This window comes from Camelus bactrianus, unplaced genomic scaffold, assembly GCF_048773025.1.
Source record: "Camelus bactrianus isolate YW-2024 breed Bactrian camel unplaced genomic scaffold, ASM4877302v1 HiC_scaffold_12, whole genome shotgun sequence".
In the NCBI taxonomy this organism is placed as follows: domain Eukaryota; kingdom Metazoa; phylum Chordata; class Mammalia; order Artiodactyla; family Camelidae; genus Camelus; species Camelus bactrianus.
Genome location: NW_027413897.1, coordinates 35459 through 61991, shown reverse-complemented (window position 1 = coordinate 61991; position 26533 = coordinate 35459). Strand labels below are relative to the sequence as shown.

At 37.3% G+C, this 26533-nt stretch overlaps 1 protein-coding gene across 6 annotated transcripts in view; it reads right to left on the bottom strand.

The window, feature by feature from the left end:
• LOC141573312 (ankyrin repeat domain-containing protein 26-like) overlaps positions 1-26533 on the bottom strand; it is a 71215-nt gene that overhangs the window by 22713 nt on the left and 21969 nt on the right. For 5 of the 6 annotated variants that reach the window (XR_012504977.1, XR_012504980.1, XR_012504979.1 and 2 more), the window contains exons 5-19: positions 23276-23382; positions 20296-21963; positions 18056-18208; positions 17392-17443; positions 16943-17012; positions 14223-14283; positions 13951-14138; positions 12558-12687; positions 12093-12154; positions 9479-9572; positions 7024-7052; positions 6760-6832; positions 4703-4957; positions 3027-3100; positions 1148-1798 (exon numbers count right to left, since the gene is read on the bottom strand). Coding sequence is in view for 1 of the 6 variants with exons in the window: in XM_074360094.1 (XP_074216195.1) it covers positions 1148-1798; positions 3027-3100; positions 4703-4957; positions 6760-6832; positions 7024-7052; positions 9479-9572; positions 12093-12154; positions 12558-12687; positions 13951-14138; positions 14223-14283; positions 16943-17012; positions 17392-17443; positions 18056-18086 (1770 nt within the window). In the remaining 5 variants the exon portion in view is untranslated. The remainder of the gene's footprint in view (positions 1-1147; positions 1799-3026; positions 3101-4702; positions 4958-6759; positions 6833-7023; positions 7053-9478; positions 9573-12092; positions 12155-12557; positions 12688-13950; positions 14139-14222; positions 14284-16942; positions 17013-17391; positions 17444-18055; positions 18209-20295; positions 21964-23275; positions 23383-26533) is intronic. The other variant, XR_012504978.1, reaches the window with a different exon arrangement.

The following is a 26533-nucleotide window of genomic DNA, read 5'->3' as shown; positions in this document are numbered from 1 at the left end:
ACACACACATTATAAAAATCTATTACTGGAACTAAAAACATCATTCAGTGCATCTCAAAACTCAAGTTTTCTCTTTTGGAGATAAATACTGAATTTTTTTTTTGCTGAGGGTTCATACTACCTATATAATAAAATCATACATGCCAAAACTTGCTACATTTTACTAAATAATATAATGTAAGTGACTCAACAGAAACACCCGAAAGTGGTGATTCAAGAACATGTGGGAGCACATGTAGTTCTTCTTAAGAATATCTCAAAGCGGCCATGATGGAATTCTAAGTGTCCAGTGATCAGTAAGACAGATAAGCCTGCACTCACTAACGCACATTACACGGATCAGTTTACTGAGAGCTTGTGCTTATATCCCTTCTCTCAGTCACTGCTTCCTTCCCATTCTATGGAAGTGCAACTTACATTTAAGCCAACAGATTAAACCAAAAAAACAAAAAAAACCCTTGAGCTTATTATATTTCCTAAGCCATTTCACTTGCATTTATTCCGGCTCAGAAGGTCATGTGGCACACAGCTGAATTACTTTCCCACTTCATATGAAAGACTGGCACAGAGACTTAGGTTGGTTAAGGAACAAAACCCAGGAAAATACTTCCCTGAGTTCCTGTTATTTAGATGGCAGAAATAGTCTGTTTCTACACGATTACATATTTAGATGACCCCGTTTTATACATAGGCTATTTTCATAGAGTGGAAAATAAGATCAAATATGGATCAGAATGGAGGAGATTATTGATAAAGAGAAAAAACAGAGTAGCAGCAAAGGAACCTCTACCTCTTTCTGAAGCTGAATTTTCTTTTTCCAAACCCAGGAATTCTACTTGTAACATGCCTACCTTATTCTTAAACCTTTGCATACCTTGGTGTGTAACTCTTTTAGATATACTTTGGATGTTCTGTTACCATTTGATGGAGAAGAACTCACATTTCCTAATTCAGGGTCCATGTTTTTAGACTTATCAGCACCACAGTTATCTGCAAGCGATGGCTTCTGGAGCTGGTCTTGTATTGGTTTGGTTTTCTTACAAGTAATTGAAACAGCAGACATATCATGACTTTTTATTTGAATCATGTGTTTCTTCTCACTGGAGCGGGCAAGCCACAAACCAAAAAGGCTTTGTGGATCACTTACCTGAGGTGCATGTCCAATGTCTGATTTCCAGTGAGTATTTTGGTTCCTTTTCGGTTTTCTTTTTGTAGCAAATTCTTGGTCTTCTTTCACTTTAAATGGAACTCGGTTCCATACTTCATTTTCTCTATCATTACAAAAACTCTCCTCAGTTTTGTTAAAAACGTGTTCAGTGTCTGGCTTACCATTTTCATCCAACTTATTTTCATTTGAATAAAGTTTTGAAGATGACTGGCAACCATACTTTCTTGACTCAGACTTGGAATAAAATGGAAAAACATTTTCAAGACTGGGCTCTTTGTGTTCAGAGACTGCCTGGAATCCTATAGAGACAGAGGCTCCAGGTGCATCTACTTCCTCAAAATCAAATGTATTATCTGTCACGTTGGAAGGTAGTTCCTTTAAGTCACCACGTAGTTCACAGTTGTCATGTAGTGACACTACCTTACGATGAAAAGTAATTTTGCCTTTTTCATGGATTTTACTGATTTTCTGATTTGACTTCTTTGTGATAAATTCTGAATTGTTTTCCCAGTCGAATTTGCCTTGTTTGACCCACATGTCCTCATGCTTCTCCACACAAGAACGTTTTGAAGACACAGGTATGTCCTTTCTGTCATGTTCCTTATTCATTTCTGGTTCTCTAGGCATTTTCTGCAGATGCACAAATGAAAGATTAATCTGCTTGATTTGATCTTCAGATTTCCTTTCTTTCACAGTACATGCTTGTAAAACACATTTATCCTTAAGTAGTCAAGTATGGATAAAGAAAACTTAGAAAATATTTAAAATTTAACAAACTTCTTAATCTATGTTTGGCTAGTCACAAACTAAGAAGTGAAACATAACTTGCCTTAGCCTTGAAACAGGAGAAAAACAGGAACTCAGAAACCTAACTTCGTCACTGTTTGTTTGAACTAAACAATTCACACATGTTAAATCTACCAAGAATTAGAGATTAGATTTTTAACATTACAAAGATTTCCTCACTAAAAAATATTTCACCTCTCATACCTTAGTGAGCCCCTCCAGTGCATGTAAAGATTTTTTTAAAGGACTAGTAACTGGAGAATAAGCAAACTGGAAATTATTAGGTGCCAAAATCAATTAACATCAATCAGACAGAGGAACAAATTCCTGAATTTTAATGCAAACGATATACTACGATAGTGATCTATCTCAATATGTATTCTCTGCATCCACTGAGTTATATTATACTCTAACATTCACTAGTGAGAGTGAATAAAAGAATTTTTAATAATATTTACTGACTTCCTACCCTGAAATGAAATAAATTAGAAAGTTTTTGTTTCTTCCCTAACAGCAAAGGTCCAATCGTGGAAGGTTTGATTCTCTTACTAGGCAGTTGGGTTGACTCTATGACCCCTATTCTCTCCCTGATTGTAGATTCTGAAATCGATTACATAGAGATCACAAGACAGAAGAAATCTTTCACCTTGGCATTAATGACTTGCAATTTGAAACTGCAAATTTGGACCACTGGGAATGACTGTTCCTTACATGAAACTAACTTGGTGGCCATCACTGCTATATTATTTACAATTTCAACTGCTTATATCACATGATTTAATATTTGATATCACCTTCATCATGTGAGGAATTTATAAAGATGGAAGATGTAAGCCATATTCAGGAAGGTTTTTTGCCTCAATTCCAAGGATAAAGTGTAACTATAAATTATTACAGATCCTAACAATACTTTAAGATTTGTAATTAGATAAAATGCTATTAAAAACTAAATATTAAGTAATTATTTATTGACTCTAAAAGTCTAGTTTGAAAGGCAATTTCTTTTGAACTGTGTTATTAAACCACAGAAAACAGTATTAAACAAGAAACTTAAATTTACATTTTTACATACCTGTGAGTGGTTATTTTCACTTCCATCAAGTCTTTCTTGCTCTTCCTCAGATGCCCTTTGTAAGTCTAGGTCTGCTGAAAAATGAATATGCTTAGTTAAAATTCACTACTTAGAACAGCTAGATCAAAGGCATCAGCTTTATAAAAACAGAAAAAACATTTCATCAATTGACAGTTGAAATTAAACTTAATCTTTAGCTGGATATTTACTTCTTTAAGAAATACTTCTAATTATCTAAAACTTCAACAAACTATTTGGGAAATACTAGATGTTACCAGATTAAAGGCATACAAACATCTCAAAGTTTCATTCACAAATTGATTCACCAGACATGAACAAGACAAAGAGAAATAAAACAAAATTTAAAAATACAGTAGAAATATACAAAGTCACGACAGACTCTATTCTCTACCTCCTAACAGTACCTTGTTAACAACATACCAGGCTTCAAGAGCAATGTTAAACATGGTTTCCAAAATTACTGTTACTTTTTATGCTTTTATCTTTCCTTAATCTGAAATGTTTCCCTCTATTGTTCTGACAGATTCCTTTTCCTCTTTGAAGACTCAGCCTGCTCTGTGAAGTCCTCCTGGATTGCAGCTGTCTTTCCACACAGACACAGGGATCTCTTTCCTTGGAGCTACCTTGGTACTTCACAGATTTTTCTAGTGTGTCTTCACCAGCTGAACTGTAAACTATTTCTTTACATGTCTATCCTCTTTGCTCCCATGCTGTAGAGGACAAACTCTTAAAAGTATCTGTGTATAAACAGTATTTATTAGAAAAACTTTGAGTTTAGAGCTTGTAGTCACTACTATAGGAGATAACTGAGAATCTTTTGTAAATACAACATTAATTCTGCAGGTAAGGAAAGAAAAGATAAAACTATAGGAGCAGAAAAAATATTGTATGACTTATTACTACAGCTCTGATTATATCACTGATTAAGGCACTAAATTAATTGGTATATAAAGTAGAACACATATTAGATGTGGTTAATCAACAGACTGGGTATCCTAGAAGAATCAGAATTGATATTCCATATATTATTTTTAAGTGATAAAGCACTCCTTAGAAACCAATATCCTTTTCGACCCATCAATCCATTAAAAATAATAAAACAAGTTGATATACTGTGTGGAAACAGTTAAGAAGGAGGTCCTGTGTAGCAAATTCCCAATGACTGCCACTACTGCTGGGAAAGCCACTACTAAAATACAGAAAGGCAGAGAATACACTAGAAATACTTTGATATTTAGTTGCAGAGGTGCTTTTTCAGTTACACTGAATATAGCTATAACAAATATTTATAAATTCAGAGCTAGATAAAAATAAAGCTAAGAAACCATACTTTGAGAAGGGAATCTTTGGATGGCCACCTAGGTTTCCCAACTAGTCACAAAGCTCTAGACATCACCCTTCTACCCGCTCTCAGGAGCGTGCTAAATACTATTCTGAACGAATTTACTTTCACCTAATTCTCTTTGCTATTTAATATGTTGCTATGGTCAGAGGATGAATGTAAATGTCATGCCAAAAGGTATTGTCTGGTTGTAGGTTGCATAAAAGGAGTAAACACAAAGGAGATCCTGCCACAAAATGATTTCTGCAAAGTCAGAGTATGGTGAAGCCACGCACAGGTAGACTATGGCTAGTTCTCTATGCTGCTTTATTACCTTCTTTGCGGCTTCTGTTCTCTGGCAGCTGTGACTCACACAGGCCACGGAGCGCTGCATGTTCTGACACAGACACAGCTCCAATATTCATCCGGTCTTTATATACCAGGGCCGTCTGCCTCAGTTCTGTGGGTGCTGACTGGTTTGTGGTCACTGATCGTGATACCAACGGACATTTATCAGCTTTCAAATGCTCGGCTCTTTGACCAGCCTCATTATTGAGGCTCAAACTAGTAGAAACCCAGTCTGAAGAACCTGAAAACAAAGTTTCCACTTATTAGAATGTGAACAACAATACAAATGACTAACTTTTACGAATTCTCTTCCCAGAGCAGCAGCCCCACGTCCTCAACCCCATGCCCTCCTCTCCACCAAACACACTGCTCCTTCCCAGCTGGTTGTAATTTACATGTCATTGCTGTTCATATAGGGAACCACTGTCTCTCTTTTTTCTACCTTTAATTTTCTAGAATTACTAATTTGGATTCACTCATCACTCTCTATAAAACAGTCTACATTCTGTAAGAGCTTTATGAACAATTATGATTCTTCAACATATGAATTTTTTCATTAACAAAATGTATGCCTAACCAGCCATTTACTGGATGTTTAAATATGCATGACAGTATTGAGTCCTAGAGATGTGGGCTTTAAGAAAACTTTTACTGAATGGTACTACATAAATTACAATGAGACAGTCTTTCCTCAATGTACCAATATCTTCAGAATTCTTACCTTAAGCCTTGGATAAACATCATAAATTTATATAAGAAAGGATAGCCTTGAGTGACTAATTTTTTCCATATAAAAATAGGGTAAATCTAGGTACAAACCAGATCCAAAGAGTACAGAGTGCCATGAGACAGGAAATATCTAACAAAAATGTTTTCCTTTTTTAAAAAGAATTAAGTTGTCAGATTCAAACTTTTTAAGACAAGTTAAAGAAGAAAAGGCGAGAAATGTAGAAGTGAACGTTAAAGCCCACTTCATCACAAGGGCCCCTTTATTATTTCACATCCATGAACCCTGTTTAAAACAGCACTTCTCAAGTGTCATCTGAGAAGCCCTGAAGCCCCATGTTCCCTCCATCTAGGGAGTCCAGGAGGTCAAAACTATTTTCACAATAGTACTGAATGCTATTTTCATTCTCATTCTCTGTTAAGGGTGCAGTGGAGGTTTCCAGATACATGACATGTGATAACATCAAAGCTCTAATGGTGAATGGAATGTTTGTGTGTGCTTGTTTTTTAAATCTTTCAGCTTTATTTTCTAATATACTAAACATCAATAGATACAACCCACTTAAAAGTTCTTCAAAATTCTCAATAATTTTTAATAGTATAAAAAATACCCTAAACCCAAAAGCTTTTAGGATTATTGTTTTAAAATATCATATCTACCAAACATTAAGGTAGGACTAATTACTTCCATCATTTTTAATAATCAAAGACACCACACACACACACACACACACAGAGAGAGAGAGAGAGAGAAAGAGAGAGAGAGAGAGAGAGAGCGCTAATCAAACCATCCAGTTGGCTTAAGACCTTTGGGCTAGGGAAATAGCTCAGTGGTAGACCACATGCTTAGCATGCACAAGGTTCTGGGTTCAATCCCTAGGACCTTCATTAATAAATAAATACAGAAATAAATAAATATCATCAATGTGATAGCACTAGATGAAATAATTAAAGTGAAATATGACTGACATGTTAGCAAGGGAAGCTTTACTCTACATAAAGGTCAAAATTCAATTAAGCATTTTAAAACTGGAAAAATCTTAGAACCTAATAATCAATCTCTCAGAATCCCTGAAGAGTATAGGGACTCCAAGCTGAGCACTTTAGTGTCTCCCAACCTCAACAGAAACATCCAAGTCAAAGCTGACATTTTAAAAATCTATTTCTTAAGCTTATATATATTTTTCAAACATGGATACCACTAATAACATCTGCCTTATTTATGTCATCTTTCAATTAAATTTGAAGAAATAAAAGGAATTACCAATAAGAAGACTGTACTTCTTTTCAGAGCTAAATTTGTATTGCAGAATTTACCTGATTTGAATGTTTGTAAATTCTTCATTTCTCCTGTTTTCTTAGGAACAGAATCTTTCACTCCAACTGCAGGCTGAATGGTTTTTGAAACACACCGATTAATAATGTACATTTGATACAATCTGTAGTAATCATTCAAGGGGGGAGGGTCTAGCTCAGTGGTAGAGTGCCTGCTTAGCAGTGCATGAGGTCCTAAGCTAAATTCCCAGTACCCTCACTAAATTAAAAAAAAAAAAATCAAGATAAAAGTATAAAAGTTCTTACCTTCAAGTGAGGATATTTTTCAGTAGAATCTAAAAGCCAAAAGGGACACATAGTCAATTAGATGTAAATATGAAAGCCAACTACCCATTCACGCAGAGTTAGTACTGCGCAACCCTCGTGCTTGCTTTGGAAATGAACACGTTAGGTTTCGGTGTTTTGTTTTTCAGGGGCAGTTAGGACAGCAACAAGACAGAAACATGAATCCATTATAGATACTCAATAAAGAACGGGAATATAGGTTTAACAAAACATGCAGTTAAGATTTCAAACGTACGATTATGTTTCAAGTGACTTATTTATAAAATAGAAACGTGTACATATACCAGTGTGAACTTGCTGCCTGAGAAGGAGAAAAGCGATCTCTAATCAGAGGAACAAATCACGGCTCCAAGAAGACAAATGTGAAAGCTGACCGTAAAGTGCCACAGCACATCTTTAATGCGATTGACACCGTTAGACTACAAGTACTTATCATGCTCTTCAATTCGTCCTGTAATTTAGGAAGTCCACAGTTGTGATGGCAGTTCATTTGAATGTGCAATTCACTTCTCATCAGAGAAAGTGTTATGAATTGATCGCCTTGGATACACACTTGTAGGATAATAGTTCATAAAAATATTTTTCCCATACCCACATGGGCTATTGGTATGCCTACATTTCTTGGATCCTCTAGCCATCAATGTTTCTTGATCCACTCATACAAGAAAGAATGTATACTGAGTTTTCAATATTGAAATCTGGTGATCAAAATAAATTTTAATTGCCACAGAATTATTAGATATTAAAAGTCTTTTATATTTCAAAACCTGTGCAGTATTCAGTGAAAATAACAACTTCAGCATTTATGGAATGAACCCTGTTAGTTTCTTTTCTTTCCAAAAGTAGTTTGGTTTGGTAAATCAGGCTAATGTTTACAAGGATTTTTGTGAAACAACTGTCTTCTCAAAAAATTAGCTATCCTTAAACAAACAAACAAAAAGCACAGTCAATGCTTCATATTCAAGTTAATCTCATTGGAATAACAAATACCAATACAACATTTACCTTTGAAGCCTGATAGGAGGAGAGGCTGTGGTTTACCCCAATTCTAGGCCCCCTCCTGATTCCAGTATTCTCTGGAGTGGCAATGATCTAACCTACCTTCAGTGCAAATACACTGACACCATTGAAAAGGAGTTCTCTCAAGTTTCCTCCTCAATTCCAAAATCACCTACCTGCTGCCTTTTTTTCCTCCTTCCTTCCTTTCACTTTCCTCTTCAAAGGTACCTCTACATCTGTGGTCTTAAATCTTCCCCTTTTCTATTCTTCTGACAGACGATCCCCACCACTTCTTTTTCCTCTCTGCTTAGCAGCAGTAGCTTACATCTCTAGTTTCTACTTCAACTCTTTGCCTCCCTCTGGCTATGAACGTGCTCAGAAAGAAAAACAAAATCATGCTTTTCCTTGTTGCTGTTGTCTTTAACTCCCCAGTGGCTCTTCTTCCAGATTCCCCTAAACACAAGTCTACCTTCTGAGCGTGATCTGAAGACCAGCAACAAGGGCTTCACCTGAGAGCTTGTTAGAAACACAGACCCACTGCTCAGAATGTGCACTTTTCACTGGGTCCCCAGGTGACTAAAATTTGAGAAACTCCGGTCTATACCGAGTCTGCTTCTATAGCACTCGGACTTAACTGACCTCTCTGAAATCCAGCTGCACACGTCTCACTGTAACACTTCCCCAAAAGCTGCATCAGGAGCTGCAGACTTTTCAGTGGACTCTTTACCAGGCTCCAGCTCCCCTGACCTCCCTGGAATGCACCCTGCTCTCTTCCTCTTTCCCACTCTTCTGTTGGCCTATGAGACACCATCCTATAAGGCAGCAACACGCTGCATGACACGAAGGTCCAGACATTGACAGCTGACCACACATGCCTGTGCTCACCGGCAGCCACACCCGGCTCTGCGTGATCAGGTACCACAGTCCTCGCTGCCTTCCTAAAGGTCAGGGGGACGGGGGAGTGGAACGTTCTGCTGTGCCTCCCGGACAAGCTTTGGTGCTGGAAGAAGCTCAATTCATACCCGTCTCATTTCAAACACTCTTGTCTTCCTTCTCCTAAAGAACTATTCTACATTACCACCTCCTGCCAGGGACCGCCCCCTCCTTTTCCTTCATTCACTCCCCTCCTCTCTACCTCTCTCATTCTTCACTCCCTCCTTCCCTCCTCCTGGTTTCCTGCCTGTCCTCAGGTCACAGAGCATCTTGAAAGAAAGCTAACAACTGAGCTCCTTAAACAGCATTCTAGTTTAATCTGTTGCTGACACCTGGTAAGATATACAATATACTTCCTCTTCTCTTTTTTCTCACTATATGTTCAACAGGTGATTTTCTTTGGCTGAGAGAATAGATCCAAATCCATGTTTTAAATCAACATTCTGTAAAATGACTTTTTTTTTTAATAAAATACAGTACTTACTTTCTATTTGTCCATTTAATGTATTTTTTTCTCCTAGACCTGCAGCTCCAGATAAATGATCGATACAGTTCGGTAGTTCAATCTCGGAGATACTCTGTTAAAATTAATATTAATAATGAGTTGCATAAAGATTTCCTGATTCCTTTCTAACAAAATACCTGCATTTCCTACCTTATTATTATTTTTTTAATTTCCTACTTTAAAAGCAATTACACTTAAAAACAAAATAAGCATATCCTGGAAACCCAAACACTTAAATAGAAAATTTCATACACACTCTTTAGATCAAGTCTATCTTTTATCTTCACTTGGCTTTTGACTCTGTAAACTGAGCATGGAAAGCTAGAGCAAATATTTTCACAGACAAAATACTGACTTACATGCAGATTTCAACAAAGAATTAACTTCAAAACACCTAATTCCATTTTGCATTCCTCGACAAAAGAAGAGGACGTTTAAAAAAATATGTATTTTTATATGTATAACTGAATTGCTTTGCAGTACACTTGAAAGTAACATTATAAACTGACTACACTTCAGTAAAAAGTAAAATTAAAAATATACATATTTAAATATATTCTTTAATAAGTGTGCTATAAGTTTAAAATGTTTCTTAGTACAGATATTGTTTTTAGTATTAAAATAGCATACATGGCATGAAAAGAAGCCTTAGAGTCTGTCATGTTGAGTATTAACAGAACACTGTGGAAACTGCTACATTTCAGTAAACAAAGGCTTAGCAGAATCTAACTATTATTTGATAAAACTTTTATTGATAGGGAAAATAGTTGAATAAAGTACCAAAATAGAAAGAAAAATATTTGTTTAAATTAACAGCAGAAAAATGTTTAATGTAGCTATGCAGCTCTTCAAAAAAAGTACCATAAGCTTTACTTTACTTAGGGAAGAATAAGAACACTGCTTAGTGACCACCCGCATGTGCCAGGCCCTTATGATGCACATTCTCTTTTCTACACACAACAATAATAACAGTGATTCTAAGGACGGTTACCCACTTGCTGCTTCCTGGTCACTCCAAGATGCTGGAGTATGGTGATGAGCAGATGTGACCCGCTGATCTCTCTGTCCGGAACATCCCTCCCCGGGACCTTCGTGTGACTGGCTCCTTCCTGTCCATCACCTGGCAGCTCTGGTCACACTCAGCTCTTTTCTGACTACCTAAATTCCACCCTTACTCCACCCTCGTCCTAACTACAAACTCCCCCACTGTTGTCTAAACTAACGCTCTCCACGTTCCTTATATGAAGGACTTACTGTCCCTGATAAAGGGTTCCTGTTTACTTGTTCTTCTGTTCCTGCCACTACAGCCTAACCCCTCAACTGCGACATTCAGTGTCTAACTGCCTGGTGCATAGCTGGTGTTCAGGAACAGGAATTTATTTAAGGTCAAAACATCTAAAACCCCCAGAGGGCTTCAAGTACTAAAGCACTATATACCTATCAGAGATGTCCGATAATAGTCTACCAACACTCAACATACCCCAAATGAGAAATCCCCATGCCCGCTCTAACTTTCCCATTTTATTGTCCTTCAGATTTTAAAAAAGTGTCCTCAGCATTTCACTAGGTCACTAGTGGCCACTGTGATAATTCTGTCTTACATTTCTATAGCACCCTTTACAGTTGACAATGTGTTTTCACACTTGTTACCACATTTTTGTTCATGACACATAACCTAAGACGTACGTATCAGTACCATGTTTTTGAACGAGGTCACTGACATTCAAATAAGTCAGACAAGTTTTTCCAAGATCCCACAGTGGGTCAGAACCAGGATGCTATCTCTGCTGACTTCAGATACAGTGCTGTGCCACTAGGCAGGAGCTGCCGAGATCCAAGGGTTCAGGCTCTTCTTGCCTCTTTCCATGGCTATCACCTTGGAATAGGTCATCACTACCCTGCACTTAGCTTCCTTCAAGTTCAGTCGCCATAAAAGTACTCAGTGCACGCTATTTTCCCTACCCAAAATGGGCTGTCCTCATTAAAACATCACTAAACCAAACTGCTGGTATTTTAACCCCACATATTTATTACTATTCCACATGCTTTTGCTTATCCTGAAATGTTCATTGCAGATCTACTTGACAATCCAAATATAATGGTACTTTCAATTCACAGGCACTGTCTTTTCAAGAACAAAGTGGTTAAACAAACAAAAACACCGTTTTTTTGTGGGGGTTTTTTTGTTTTCTTTTTTTTGTACAACCTCTCTCTCTCTGAATCTCACTAAGAGTTTTACACATTCACTTATCACGAAGAAACAAACATCTGGTCACAGGCTGACCAAGAATTATTTTCTTTAGTTTTTAGAAAAGGTAACTTCAGAACACAAACCGATTCCCTGTGACTTCTAAGCTTTGGCTTTTGCACTACATACACCAGTTTCATTAGGTGAGTCTGGAAAATTAACAGAAGTGCACTCTGCAGTAGTATGACATGTAGCATGGAATGACTTTACTAAGTGTGGGTTAAAATGAGGAAAAAATTTGGCTGGGAAAATGCAAAAGTGAGAAAGTGAAGTCAAAACATCCCTCCATTTATGTTTTAACATCACGCAACGCTTATACTTGAAAATAATACTAGAAGGCAGCACCTCAGAATCCAAGGGTGATTCGACATCTTCCTTTTCTTCTAATCCTAATGCTGAAGTTGCATCTACAAAATGCAGTCACAGATACATTAATGAGAACACATACTGCTAGGAAGTTAAATATATATATAAGTCTATCTTGATTCATGAATATGTCAAGAAAATAAAGTGGCAGAAAAGAATTTCAGAGGGTTGAAGCATTTTCTGGAAGAAAACTTGGTCGTAGTTGGGATATTTATGAAAGAAGATGGCAAAAGAAAAACACTTAAGAAGAAATGGACATCATATTTGGATCTACACACTTTACATTTTTTACACTAGCTTTTTTTTTTAATGGCGGTACTGGGAATTGAACCCAGGACCTCGTGCATGCTAGGCATGCGCTCTCCCACTGAGCTATACCCTCCCCCCTCCAACCACATTAACTTTTAAGCACAGAAGAAAATCCATAGATGCTCACTGACTTACCACCTCTGTCACTTTTATGTGTTCCATCAACAGGAATCAATTTGCTATGATCTGCTTGCTCCTTTAGAACGCTGTTAATAGTCCGAGTGCCATTCTCTTTCCCCCCAGTTTTCGGCTTTGTTGCTTCTTCCTATAAAAACAAAACAAAATGTAACAAAAACCCAACTTCAGAAAACATCATATTCCTACACCTGGTCATTCAATCAGTCAGGAAGAGAACATATATTTACTGTATCCATCACATCATAGGCATTATCCTGGGAGAAGCTGGCAATATACATAAAAGACAGATTCTGCTCTATATTCTAGGGGAGACAGAGACACATGAAAATGAATCAACACAGACAAGTATCATTCAGCAGCTCTACACCTGCAGTGAACAGATACAGTAAGGGCACAAAGGAGAGAAGAGACTTGCTGCATGTCAATAGCTCAGGGAATGCTGGGAAGACCAGACTGTGTCTTAAAAGACAGACCCTGTGCAGAGAGCAGATGTGAAGGGGGTTCTAAAAAGGGCAGCCTGAGCCAAAGGTCGAGGTGTGAAACAGCATGATAAGTCACATGGAAAACTAGAACAGTTACTGGGGTTGGAATGGAGAGACAAAATTTCCTAGATTAAATATAAGACATCACTTCATCAATTTAAATGTGAGGACTTCTAAAAAAAGAAGTAACTTCAAGTTAAAACTAACTTCCATAGGGCACTATATTCAATATCTCACAAACAACTACAATGGAAAAGAAAGAAAAAGAATTAGATATATGCATATATATGTATAACCAAATCATTTTACTGCACACCTGTAACTCATACAATACTGTACATCAACTACATTTGAGTTAAAAAACAAACTTCTATAACCAAAAAGAAAAAAGTGAGGATCAAATTTTCTTTCTGTTGTTCATAAAATCAGCTATATGTCCTTCAGAAGAGTCTGAGCACTTTTTTCCATGACCTGACTTTTCCCTCTCTTAATTTGAATTTGAGGTAATTTCTATCATAATTTGTACTATAGACTTCCTGCTCTCACTTAACCCCACTATTTCTGCTGTGTTTGTATAATAATCTCTCTCATTTTGACACTCATTCATCTTGTCCTTATTAGATGAATCCTTCCCCTTTGTACCCCTGCCCATCTTCATATTCATCCAGCTGTTCTTTCCAGTTGCTTTCTTATCTTTCCTTTCTTAATGGCATATTTGAGAACTGTTTATGCCACCAAACTTTACAAATCTCAGTCCTGCACGTGTACCTCTCTTGTTATCACACTGTTTTCTATTGTGATCTTGAGCACTTCCATTCCTCTGTAGGATCCTTTTCATCCCCATGAGAATCAGGGGGACGGTAAGTGAAAAAGCACAGGAGGGAAAAGTTAAAAACAAAACGACTTACCTCTGTAACACCAAGGACTGCTGAAGACGTGAGAGGTTCTGGTGCTGGGGAGGCAGGATGAGAGAAGCCTGAAACTTCACTTGATGGTTGGGAAAAGGTTCTAACTGCATCTTCATTTTCATTATTAGAATTATTGTCCTCAAAGAAGGTGCTAGTTCCTGGTTTCAAAACACCATCTTTTGCCTCTGCTGTAGCGACAAGGTATGGTAGATGAAATTATCTATAATTTCTCACCAGTGAAAACACAAAAAGACAGTCTTCAAATAACTTACTGTTTATCACGGGTTCTCCCCAGGCCTGAATTAGCTTTGCGAATCTTGGATGCCGGACTTTCTAGAGAAGAAAATAACAGCTTTAAGAACAACAAATATGAAATTGAATAAAGTAATTATAACATTCCCCATTCCTAGATGATCTAACACAAAGAGCGCTGGCTTCGGAGTCATTCAGATATGGATTCAAGTCCTGGGTCTGTCATTTACCAACCTACATCTTCTCATGGGGTGAGGATTATGAGAGATGACCTCGGGGTCCCAAAATGTTACTTTCTTTACCCCTCATTGATTATTATACAACACTATGGTATCCATTAGATGACATTCTTGACCAAAATGATCTAGAACAAAAACTTATCCCTGATAGTTTAGAGTCCTATTGAAAAAACTAACATTAAGAAATTTAAAGTAACTGTTATATTTTGAAATGTGCTTGCATGACTTATGTATGTGTGAATGATCTCTCATGAGGGAAATATGAGAGTTTACTTTTTAGCAGTATCTTATTTGGATGAGTTAGAACAGCAAACAGGATAAGCTACTTCTATTCCATTTGCCAAAAAGCTGAAGACAAATGATTGTTCAAATTCAGCTACTTCTAAGAAAGAGGAATAAAAACAAAAGTAATTCTGAGGGGCAATGACTCATGAGTGAAAGCCACACACATAGTAAACAGAAAGCTGTCACTAAATATGTTTACAGAGGCAGAGTGAGATGGACTGAAAGAACAGACACTGAAGAAGTGTTTTCTGCAAAAAAAAATATTAAGTTTGGGGCAAACCATTAAAAACAAAAGTGGGGAGGAGGAAGAAAAGAAAAAATGAGACATGACTAGTCAAGTACAAACTTAGGGCAAGAAAAAAAGAAAAATGTAAGTATAACAAGGCATGTGGAGAAATATATATATTTCAGCATTTATATATAATAGATCAGGGATGTATCAGTATTGTTAGGGATATACGATGAGTGAAAGCCTCTGTTTTACCTTTTTATTATATATATAAAAATATAAGTTATATATGCAAGTATATATATTATTCTTCAGCAAACTTTATAAAAATATCAAAATATATGATGTACAAAACATATATATAAAACAAAGGCCTTTGTTCATAGTATATCCCCAATAACACTGACCTGTATTACTCTACAACTGTTTGTTTGTAAATACTACTGTAAGAGTTAAATCTTGTCACTGTAAGTCACTCAATTGAACATGGTCATCTCTCACTACCTGAATGCTGCCAATTATTACTAGAGAGAGAGAAAAATAATTTTAGAAAGTTCCTAACACATCAGCTTTCCACCTAGACAAAGAACTGGTAATCAGGATTCTAAGGATAATATAGGGCTTGAAAACATATCTTTAATGGAACATGAGAGGGGGCTAAAAGAAGGTTAAAAAGTTTTCATCTCAAATTCTAAGCTCACAGTTGATGGATACTGAAAAACAGACTGTAACCTTTTCCTAATTATCATATACTTCTTATCTATTTCCTCGGCATTTATGACATATTTCCTCTCATAACAACTGAACTTTTACAACCTAAACAAAGGGAATAGAAATTTGTCATATTTTTAGAATTCAAATAGATTTCACTATGACATAGTACACATATTATATTACCTGTATCATCAAATAGATTTCATTATGATAGAGTGTGCATGTTATATTACCTGCAGCATGATGCAGCATTCCATGTCTCTTCATGCATTCACATTCAAAAAATACTAAAATGCTTCTTACATTTAAGACCTTATTCTAGGTGCTCCAGGAAATGCACAATTATGTTCCCTAATCTCTAGCGGTGTATACTGATGCAGGGGCTATAAGATAAATATGTAAATAACTATACTACAAAATGTCTGAAACTTGAAATTTTAAAATGGTACACGAGGACTGGACATACTTTTTAAAACTATAATACAAAAGAATTCTGAAATCGGTTCCATCATATGGTTGTTATTAAGAGCCTACATTTAAAGCTGGCTGTTATTTTAGGGAAAATGTGTATTCTTCAGTTAGATGCAGAGTTTTGAATATACTCATAATGGGATAATTTAGAAAACACAGAGGAATTTCTTTATAATATGGATTTTGAGAAACAGAATTTTAATTTCTAAATTTCTAGAATGTCAACTATTATTTTAGTCTTAATGCAGAACCAGAGATAGAAATAAAGTTAAAAAAAAAACAAAAACAAAAAACTCTTTCCTCACAACTCTCTGATATCAAAATAAAAAGTGTCCGGGGTGGGGGGAGATACATGCTACGTAGTTTTGGAACTGAAAGGCCCCAGGAAGAGGCCATGATTATCACAGTAAGTAGCTGTGTGCACTGAAGATATCCCTGAGGCAAGAGTATTATACAAGTGCCGTCAGTGTGGTTTAAGTCAAAGAATCCTTATCCCTGGCCAAGCTTCACACTTCCTCTGTTGTGGGAAGACTTTTCACAGTACAATTTTCCTGTCGTGATCTATTTTCTAGTCCATTTTGCTTCAGCCTCATCTTCAGTATTTACCAAAGTAAAAAAAAAAAAAAAAGAAAGAAAGAAAAAATAAAACCCTGCCACATTTTTATAAAATGGTTTACTCTGACCAACTTTCTCATACAAACATAAAACAATGATAGGCAGAACACTGCTAAGTTTTAAGAGTAAATACTACACAAAACTAAATTCAGAGCAGAAAAATTAATTTCACAAGAGAACACTTTACCTTGGGAGCAAGATCTAAGTCATCATCTGATGGAGGCCGTGAATCATCAACATCATGTTTCGGTGAAATACTTTGGAGCAAAAATACACATCAAAAATGAGTGAGTTCATTTCTTTAAACAAACAAGTCACAAAAGTCTATGCTGAGGGATAAGAAAGCAGATTTGGGAGCCAGGCTGCCTGATGGTTAAGTCACAGGTCAACTACTTGTTAACCATGGAATCATGGGTCAACTAGTCAACCTCCTTAAGTTACAGTTGCCTAATTAACTAGAAGTAAGCTATAACAGCACAGCTACTCTGCAAAGCTGTTGTGGTGACTGTATGAGGTAACAAATGCCAAGTACATAAAACAGTGTCAAACGCAGAGTAGGACACTCAACAAGCCTTGTTTCTTTTCTCTGTGTTCCCTTAGTCAACATGTAATTTTTAAAAATCCATAAAATCCTACCGGCTTACAGAGATGTCTTCAAACCTCGGTGCAACCTTAATCACTAAACTCTCTATTAAAGAAGAAAGTAAAATAGAGTTTATATGAGCAACAGAAAAATACAGAATATTAAAAGTATAAGACCAATGTTTTGTTAAAAAGCATTCCTTTGGGACCACACCTGGAGACTACACACTTGAGTGAATACTGAGTATACTCCTGGTAGGTAATTAAGCATAAAAACCACTTCCCCTCCTTTATATTTATCAAAAAAGAAAAGGGTGTTTATCCAAATTTGATATTTTAAAGTGAACTGCTGTTTACAAGGACCAAAATACCAACCAAACTTTATGAGACTCACAAAAGAATGATAACCATTAGTAGAATCAGTATCATAAACTGACAATGTCAAGCTTACATAGCATGGTATTTCTGGATGATACCCATGGGACAAACCCACCCTGCCATTTGGCTTTGTCAACCTCGTGTTATCTGGGCACGGTCATCCCTATTCGCTCACATACGGTCTGGGGCTGCTTTCACACTGCAATGGCAGACATGAGTGGACGTGACAGACATCACATGGCCTAAAATATTGACTCTCTGGCCCTTTATAGAAAAAGCTTGTGCATCCCCGCTTTATGTCATAACAGGAAACCCTAAGACTCAAATCGAATCTTCTTACTCTTCTGCTCAACATTCTTCACTGAATCCATGCAGCTGCCATTGCTGGTTCCCAAATCGACAACCACTTCTTCTTCATTGTCCTTGCTGGGCAATTGCAACTTTTCTTGGATATTTTCTGCCCCAGCATGCGAAGAAGGTAAACTCTCCTTAGCTGCAAAAAGAGAAATGATTGTTTTAAGGTCATCACAGTAACTGCATTTCTTTTCCCAGTGGCTGCTTGAGGAATGAGCATGTGATGTAGCCCAGCCCATAAGATGCTAGGGGAAGTCTACCGGAAGCACCTCTGTTTTCTTCTTAGTTAACAGAAAACATGCAGAGAGAAGCAGCCCTCCTCGCCTGCGGATATTGTCATGTGAGAAGATGATGCTTGGAGCTGCTGCTAATCAGCAGACCAGGAAGGGCGACATCAAACACCAGCAGCCTCACAGCTGAAGGAGGGACAGCATCTGGGATCCTGATGACATCACCGAACCTTCTAAACAATCCTGACTCCTGTTGCTGTAGCCACTGTTACTTAGGGCTCCTATTATTATTTGCAGCTAAAAGCATTCTGACAAATTTCCCAAGGTCTACAGCAGACCTACTCCTTTCTATAGTACTAGAAAAGCTTTCAGAAGCATGCCTGAGCTAGGTAGTCACCTCGTTCCCAACCATTCCTACAGCATCCTTTCTGCACCAACAAAATGAAACTCACAGATCCTGCAAAGTTCACTGGCACATCTTAGCCTTTGCACCGCTGTCCTTTCTGCCAAATGTAATCTTCAAAGATGTTCCGCCCACCAAACACTGCCCTTCTGCCTCCTTCCCTGGCAAACTTCTACTCGCTCTGCATGGCTTACCTAACATCCTACCCATTTTTAAAAAACTTCTTTCCTTACCATGGACTTAAAAGTATTTGGTACATATTAAGTACCAATAAAACATACATAAAGACAGTTACAAAGTCCTAGTGGGCTCTGGGACACAGTAAGCACAGAATAAAGTAAAGCCAATCATAAAAATGAGGATGACAGCAACAAGCTCCTGGAGGCCAGGAACTGTGCTTTTGACCTGTTTGCATTCTGTAACGTCAGAGTGGTGCTTAGTACCTAAAAGACACTTGATAGTCATCTGTTAAGTGGATGAATTCACAGATAGGAATGTTTTCTTTGAAAATCCTGTTTAAAAAATATACAGACATTAACCAGGGACAACTCTATTGTATTATGAGCACCTTGAAGACCAAAACTCTGTCTTTTCCATCTTTGTGTTTCCTACAACAGAATTTCTTTGCTTGATCAAGGTGTACTAAGTTAAAGGTGCCCTCATACAGTTCAGACTGAACAGCACGCTAGGGGTCACATCTAGGCAACACAGTCGTCTTTTTTTTTTTTTTTTATGTGAAGCACTTCTGTGCTTTTTTTTTTTTTTTTTACAATTTGTTGAGTCCTGAGTTGTGCTGAGTATTTATTATGACAATCCTTTAACTAATGGCAATAGAAAATCTTGTTCTAACAAAATATAGTTTGATGACAAGTATCCCCCAAAAAGAAGAAAACATCTGACTCTCATGAAGGCAACATATTTCATTCTGTTTGCACTTCTGAGGAATGAAATTGGTGAGAGAGAGCCCTTGTTGGTGTAATGATGTGAAAAGTAACCAGTGCTTCTCAACAAGGCACTGCTTTCCTGACTTCTGCCCTATCACTAGGTACCTTTAAAAAACAACCTCTTACTAGTATGCTGCACACTGGCCCAGCTGTGCAGTTCTAATTGTTGGCCATTTGTTTACAGCACCAGGAAGGTATTGCTGAGCTCCCAGTTTCAAAGACAATCACTTTTTAATGAGACTAATCACTATGCAATAACTAGCATTCATTTACCCAATGTAATCCATTTGCTGTAAGAATTAAAGAGCCAGCTCTGTAACAAGGCCGACTTGTTATACTGTTACAGGAAATGTGCAACAAAGTTAAAAACCTATTTTTCTTACTTACACAAAGATATAATATGGGACTTCAGGGGCCATGATTAAATAAATGAATTTCTTTTCAGACAATATTGTCTCAGATTTTAAATTACCTACAATTAACTTCTTACATAATTCTGAATACTAGACCATTAAGAAAAAATTAATTAAAAAAATGAAAACATACACAAAATTTACACACTGGCCTTTTTCACTTCTCTTTCATTATCAAAATTTCCTCAACCTTACTTTCTTTATCTATGGTGGGCCCAACAAGAGTAACTTATTACCAGAACTCTGTCCTGGGTCGCTATTTTGAGGGGGAGTATCTGGAATCTTTCCGTCTCTGTAGTCGACAATCAGCTGGTAAAGGCTATGTATAAAAAAATGTGATAAATAAGTATTAGTACTTGAATAGTAATATGAAAAACAATTACCAAATATATTAAATTCTTAGGTTATTTCAGACAATATCACAGGCAGTATCAAAACTTCAATTGTCCCATATATTCAAATTTGTACAATCTACACTTTTAAATTTAAGATGTATAATTAAAAAAGAAAAAAAAGTAAGGTGAAGTAGTCATGAACTGAGGGCACTACAGCTCAGCAACTTAACTAGAGCGAGCCTGACATACGGAAAGTATCTCGAACTCAGAAGTCCCAGCTCTATAACCAACAGCTATTTGTTCCTGGACAAGGTGCTTCTCTTCAGCTCAGTCTTCCTTTATAAAACTGGGATCTTACTGTCAGGCAGTTAGTTATTAATACTCATAAGAGTATTATGAAGATTTAATGAGATAATGTATCCCCCGATGCTCAGAGAAATACTGGAAGAATGGAATAATTTGTTCTTGAACTTTAATGCTGGAACTATTGGAGAATCCCAAATAAAACCCAATGTGTGTTTTTTTCATAGGTGTAACATTTAAATGTGACAGTTTTCAGAAAATGTTACAAATTACGGTGATTAGCTGTTCTTCGTGGTTTATACTTCAGGGCACCTCAGCTACTATCTAACTTGTAGTTAAACTTATTTATAAATATATGACCTCATACAAGCATATGTATGAGAACTAAACAAGCTGTCACTCTGAAGTTTACGTGTCCATCGCCACGAAGACCGCGGAAACTGGATCAGCACAGGCATCCCGGGAGCAGAGGTCAATCATGACCCGACTGCAGGACCAGTTTCTTTTTCCTTTTCTTCTTTTAAAATTTTGTTAAAGGTCTTTAGAGAGCAACATCCAGACCCCAGACCCAGCTGCCGAGGAGATCCTGTTAAAACCAGTTTTAGTACCAACGCTGCAGCAACAGAATCAAGGGAAACAAGAGAACGATTAGAATGCCCTCGCCCTGCCCCGATGCCTTGTGGGAGAGGATTGTCACTGTGGCCTTAGGGAATTCCTCAGGTTCTTGGAAAATTCAAGAGGAAGATTATACAAGAAAGTCCCCAAAGGAAAATGCGGGATTTTCTGCTCTACTAAACATTTCAAGACCCAAACAACTAGTTAGAAAAATCAGATATGTGACATTATTTGTACCCCATGCATTGGGGCTACACTGGAATGAAATGGAGAACAGCAGGACCCTAAGGATAAACATCTTACAAACTCTGAGATAAAGAACCCTGTGCCCACTGCTCCATCTCACTAGTCTGGTTTTTTGCTGGTTTCCAGCTGATGATGTGGAGGGTCTCACTGCCATCCCCAAAGTGCCTGCTCCCAACTAGGAATTCTCACCTGTCACATAACAAGTCACAGTTAGATCATTTCCAACCTCAGTTTAGAGATAACTGGTACTTTAATGTAAACACTTACTGTTTAAAACCATTAGAACACGCATATCGTTCAGCAGACTGTCCGTGTACATCTAGCAGATCGGCATTAACACGTCTCTGAAGCAGCAGCTTGACTACGTCCGGTGAGTCATGACGTACAGCAAGCATCAGTGCTGATCTAAAATAAAAGAGACAACTTCACTCTTAGGAACTTAGTTAGCTTAACTTAAACAGTTAGTTTGATCTATTTTACCAAGTTAATATCCTGCCCACCCCTGGAGAACTGACCATGTACATGCTCGAGTGCTCATCTTTGCAAATTACCTCCAAGGCCAAAACGGAGGGACAAAAAAGAAGCCTCCTGTCCTACTTGGGTAGCACATAGTAGAAGTTGCTAATTTAAAGTCCTCTGAAGGACAAGAAAGGATGCTGAGGTCATTATCTGAAGTAGGTAAAGATTTAAATAAAGGATTCCCCATTTCTTCCCCCGTCTGAAATACAATACTTTAAAATCAGCTAGAGGTCAGGTAAGGAGAAGCTCTTTGCAGGCTGAAAACAGTAATATGAATAAAAATGTCAATAAAAAGAGTCATGGCTGCAGTTAATCACGCTGAGAAGCATGTGCCCAGCACTAACCTGAATAGTCTACGTATGGTCTTTCTTAGGCACAACCACCCTTGAAGGATGTACTACGACCCTCCTTTACGTGTCAGGAAACATATTGGTTGGTAATAAGTCATGTCCCCCAGGGACATGACACACCTGACCAGCAGGAGAGCTGGGAATTCAACCTCGTCTGACTCTAAAGCCCAGCTCTTTCCTCTTTATCATCCACCAATGACTTGTCTTCTTTAAAGGGAATGTTTATTCAATAATTAAAGCTATTTCTCTTCCTTCTACCATCATCAATTAAAAATAAAAACATCAAAATGTACTAGAAATGAAAAAGGATAAAAACTGATGAGCCCACAGTATCTGGTAATAGTTACTCTCTTAGTGATACTCACTCAGTGATAACCTAATAACATCAGTATCCTTCAAAGAAAGTAATTTAAAGCAGAGTCATCCAAAAGACAAAACAAACTCCTCTTTGTTTAATATGCATCTTTTAAGAAAAAAATATATACCAAGAAGTGGTTAAAACAACTTATAAAAGAATGAAGAAACTCAACACTGTCTCATAAGGTAAATTAAAATTAGAGTCCATACTAATAAAACTAAAATGAAATCCCTGAACTATTGTAAGATCGTATGACCAAAACAATCAGGATGCAAATGACATCAGTCGCTATCATAAAGGAAGATGAATCCTGCTGCATACTGTTCTTTGTCACACCAGGCAGAATAATTGCTTTTCTACCTAACTGATGATGTGTTGATTCTAAGTTAATCCTCTTCTTATTAGGTTAACCTTTCTGATTGGCTGTTACTACTCTAGAACAACATTAAGATTAGAAAGAGAGAGAGAGAGAGAGAACAAACTATTGTACCTTTGCAGCTTGTCGACTGCATGTACATTTGCCCCGTTCGCTATCAAAAATTTGACCATTTCTTCTTTGTTCTTCCTGACGGCGAGTAAAAATGGTGTCAAGTTATACTGTAAAATAGTAAAAACAGTTGACAATGTACAAAATTACATATAAATTTCAAAACTGAATTTAAAAACTTAAGTCTCTGAACTTAAACATACACTATAAAGTAAATAAAAAGTAGCCCCTTCCTCCTCACCCCTCTGTGCTCCTTCTCTTTAAAAGGTTCCTCCTGGACCTCTTCCAAAGTTTCATTCTCTGAAACTCACTTCAGACATTTGCTGGTTCCAAGAACCTTCGCTTCTATTGCAGCGTGTGTCACGCATTCTCTAGTTACCTTACTGCTCAACTACTACTCCCGACACTCTAAACACTGCTCCAGAGAGAACCATTTAGCTACTGAATCAACTACATTTCTAAGGAGCCACGCTGAGGAGAAAGATACCATACTGTCTGCAACATGCATAACCTATCCAATTACAACTATGACTAATCTCATAAAGCTTGCAGACATTCCAGTGGGAATATGATTATTTGCATGTAAAGAAAAAGTTTTTCTGAAACCAACTTAAAAATTCTAATTAGAAAAATTCCATCCCACTCTTAAGGGATTATTATAAAATATGAAGTAGACTATAAATTAATATAGACTGTCTTTAAAATCTTGAAATATTTATGAAAATATACAACAGGAATTGGAAATTCAAATGCTTACAGAGGCAACACAGGTGGCCCGAGTAAGTGAAGGTCACAAGTGAGGACAGCAAACTGGAGAACACACGCCCCACCGAGAAGGGGCCACCTCTGCACAGCAGACCACATAGGCCTGGGCTCAAGGGGGACCAGATTTGATTCTTTAGGAGAAGTTCTGAAGTGTAGATTTCTGCACAAGTCTCCTAAATTTTAAATGTTGACTCAATGTGTGGAGACAAACTGAACATACCCAGGCATGTTTAGTCTATAGCCCACTTGTGTTTTTATGTTTGCTGTGTTTCCAAACAGTTGGGTATAAATCAAGTATTTGTATATAAAACCTTGCCTTTCTTTAGAATCATATGTCTTACACACAAAAACACTGGGCCCTAACATGTAATAAAAATTGTGATTAAGACTCATAATACCCACTTCAAGAATTTTTCCAATGCCTACTAAAACTACAATCTATCTGTATCGAATTCTCCCTGATTGTTAATCAAATGGATAATTAGGATTAAGGATTAAGAGGTATAAACAATCAGGCATAAAATAAGGTACAAGGATGTATTGCACAACCTGGGGAGAAGAGCCAATAGTTTATAATAACCATAAGTGGAGCATAGCCCTTAAAAATTTGTGAAACACTCAGCTATATACCTGTAACATATAATATAGTACATCAACTATACCTCAATTAAAAAAAATATTGTAAGATAAATACAGTTTTAGAAAGGCTCATAATACCTGCTTCAAGAATTTTTCCAATGCCTACTACAACTACAACCTACCTGTATCTAATTCTCCCCAATTGTTAATCAAATGGATAATTAATTCATGAGATGGCTGAAACTAAATTATTAGAAAAATTCCAATTTGTTACTAATGTCATGGGTCTTGATGTTTAAAACTACCATCTTGCACGGTATACTTATATATAATGCAATACAACTCAGCCATAAAAAAGAATGAAAGAATGCCATTTGCAGCAACATGGAAGGACCTAGACATTATCATACTGAGTGAGGTAAGTCAGAAAGTGAAAGAGAAATCCCATAGGATATCACTTAATATGTGGATTCTAAAATACGATACAAATGAACTTATTTACAAAACAGAAATAGACTCACAGACATAGAAAACAAACTGATGGTTACCAAAGGGGAAAGGGGGTGGGAGAGGAATAAATTAGCAGTTTTGGACTAGCAGATACAAATTACTACATATAAAATAAATCAACAACAAGGTCCTACTGTATATACTACAGGGAACTATACTCAATATCCTGTAATAAACCATAATGGAAAAGAATGTGTGTGTGTGTGTGTGTACATATATATCTATCTAAGAATGTATATATAACTGAATAAGAATATATATAACTGAGTAAGAATATATATAACTGAATAAGTATATACAATGAATGAGAATATATATGTAACTAAGAATGTATATATAACTGAATAAGAATATATATATATGTATAACTGAATCACTTTGCTGTACACCAGAAACTATCACAACACTGTAAGTCAATTAGACTTTAATTTAAAAAAAACTGTCATGTTGATTATGCTAGGGCTCAGTGAATCTAACAGATAGGTTGCAAGAGTCCGTCACACAGCTTTAACCAAAAGAAGGCTCATGATTTCCTATTACTGCAATCAGAAAAACCCTGCTGACCTAATGACCTGGATGGGAACAAAAGGTGCAAAATCTTTAAAGGATCCGACTCTACTTATTGAATCACTCACCACAAGCAAGTTTCTAAGACTGTCTGAGTGCCACTGAATGATCAGTGGTTAGAAAGGAAAAGGAGCTATTCTTCAAGGCAATAGATACTGCCAGTAATATTGCCAATAAACTCCTCAGTCACAAAGGAAGAGACGGGTAAAAGTCAGGCTAACATGGCTGCAAAGGAGAGCACTGAAAGAAGCAGCATCTATCAAACCCCCGCTCTTCCAGAGATGTCTTATTTTTGAGATCTGTGAATTTACATGCATTACACGTATCCATTCAATAGTTCTTAACCAAGGGTTGTATCAGAATCTCGGGGAAGTATTTTGAAATACCTGCGTCTAGACCTGAGTACATTTATTCAATCAAAATCTTCAGGGGAGAGCCAGGAGAAAAAGCAGGAGGACCAGTTTCGCCATCACTTGCTCCCCACCTACAGCCACAGCCCCGCAGGGGAGCTACACCAGGCTGAGCATGGAAGACCCCAAGGTGAAGGTGTACACGGAGGGCCATGTGGCCACCAGCACAAATGAATGCCCCTGCTGGCTGTCAAACATGACCTGACCTCACTTGCCCAGGTTCTAGAACCTGGGATCCTGGGGTGCTCAGGGCCTGTGGCTTGCTGCCTCCCCTGCCCAGGTGCAGTCACCCAGCTCCCCCTGCTGGGTACTGGGTTCCTTCCTCCTCCCACCCATCCCCAGGCAGGCAGCCTGCCCTTGCCATCACTTCACTCCCCGCAAGCCTTCATCTTCTGTAGGCTCTGAGCCTACCACCCACTCCCAGGCACTT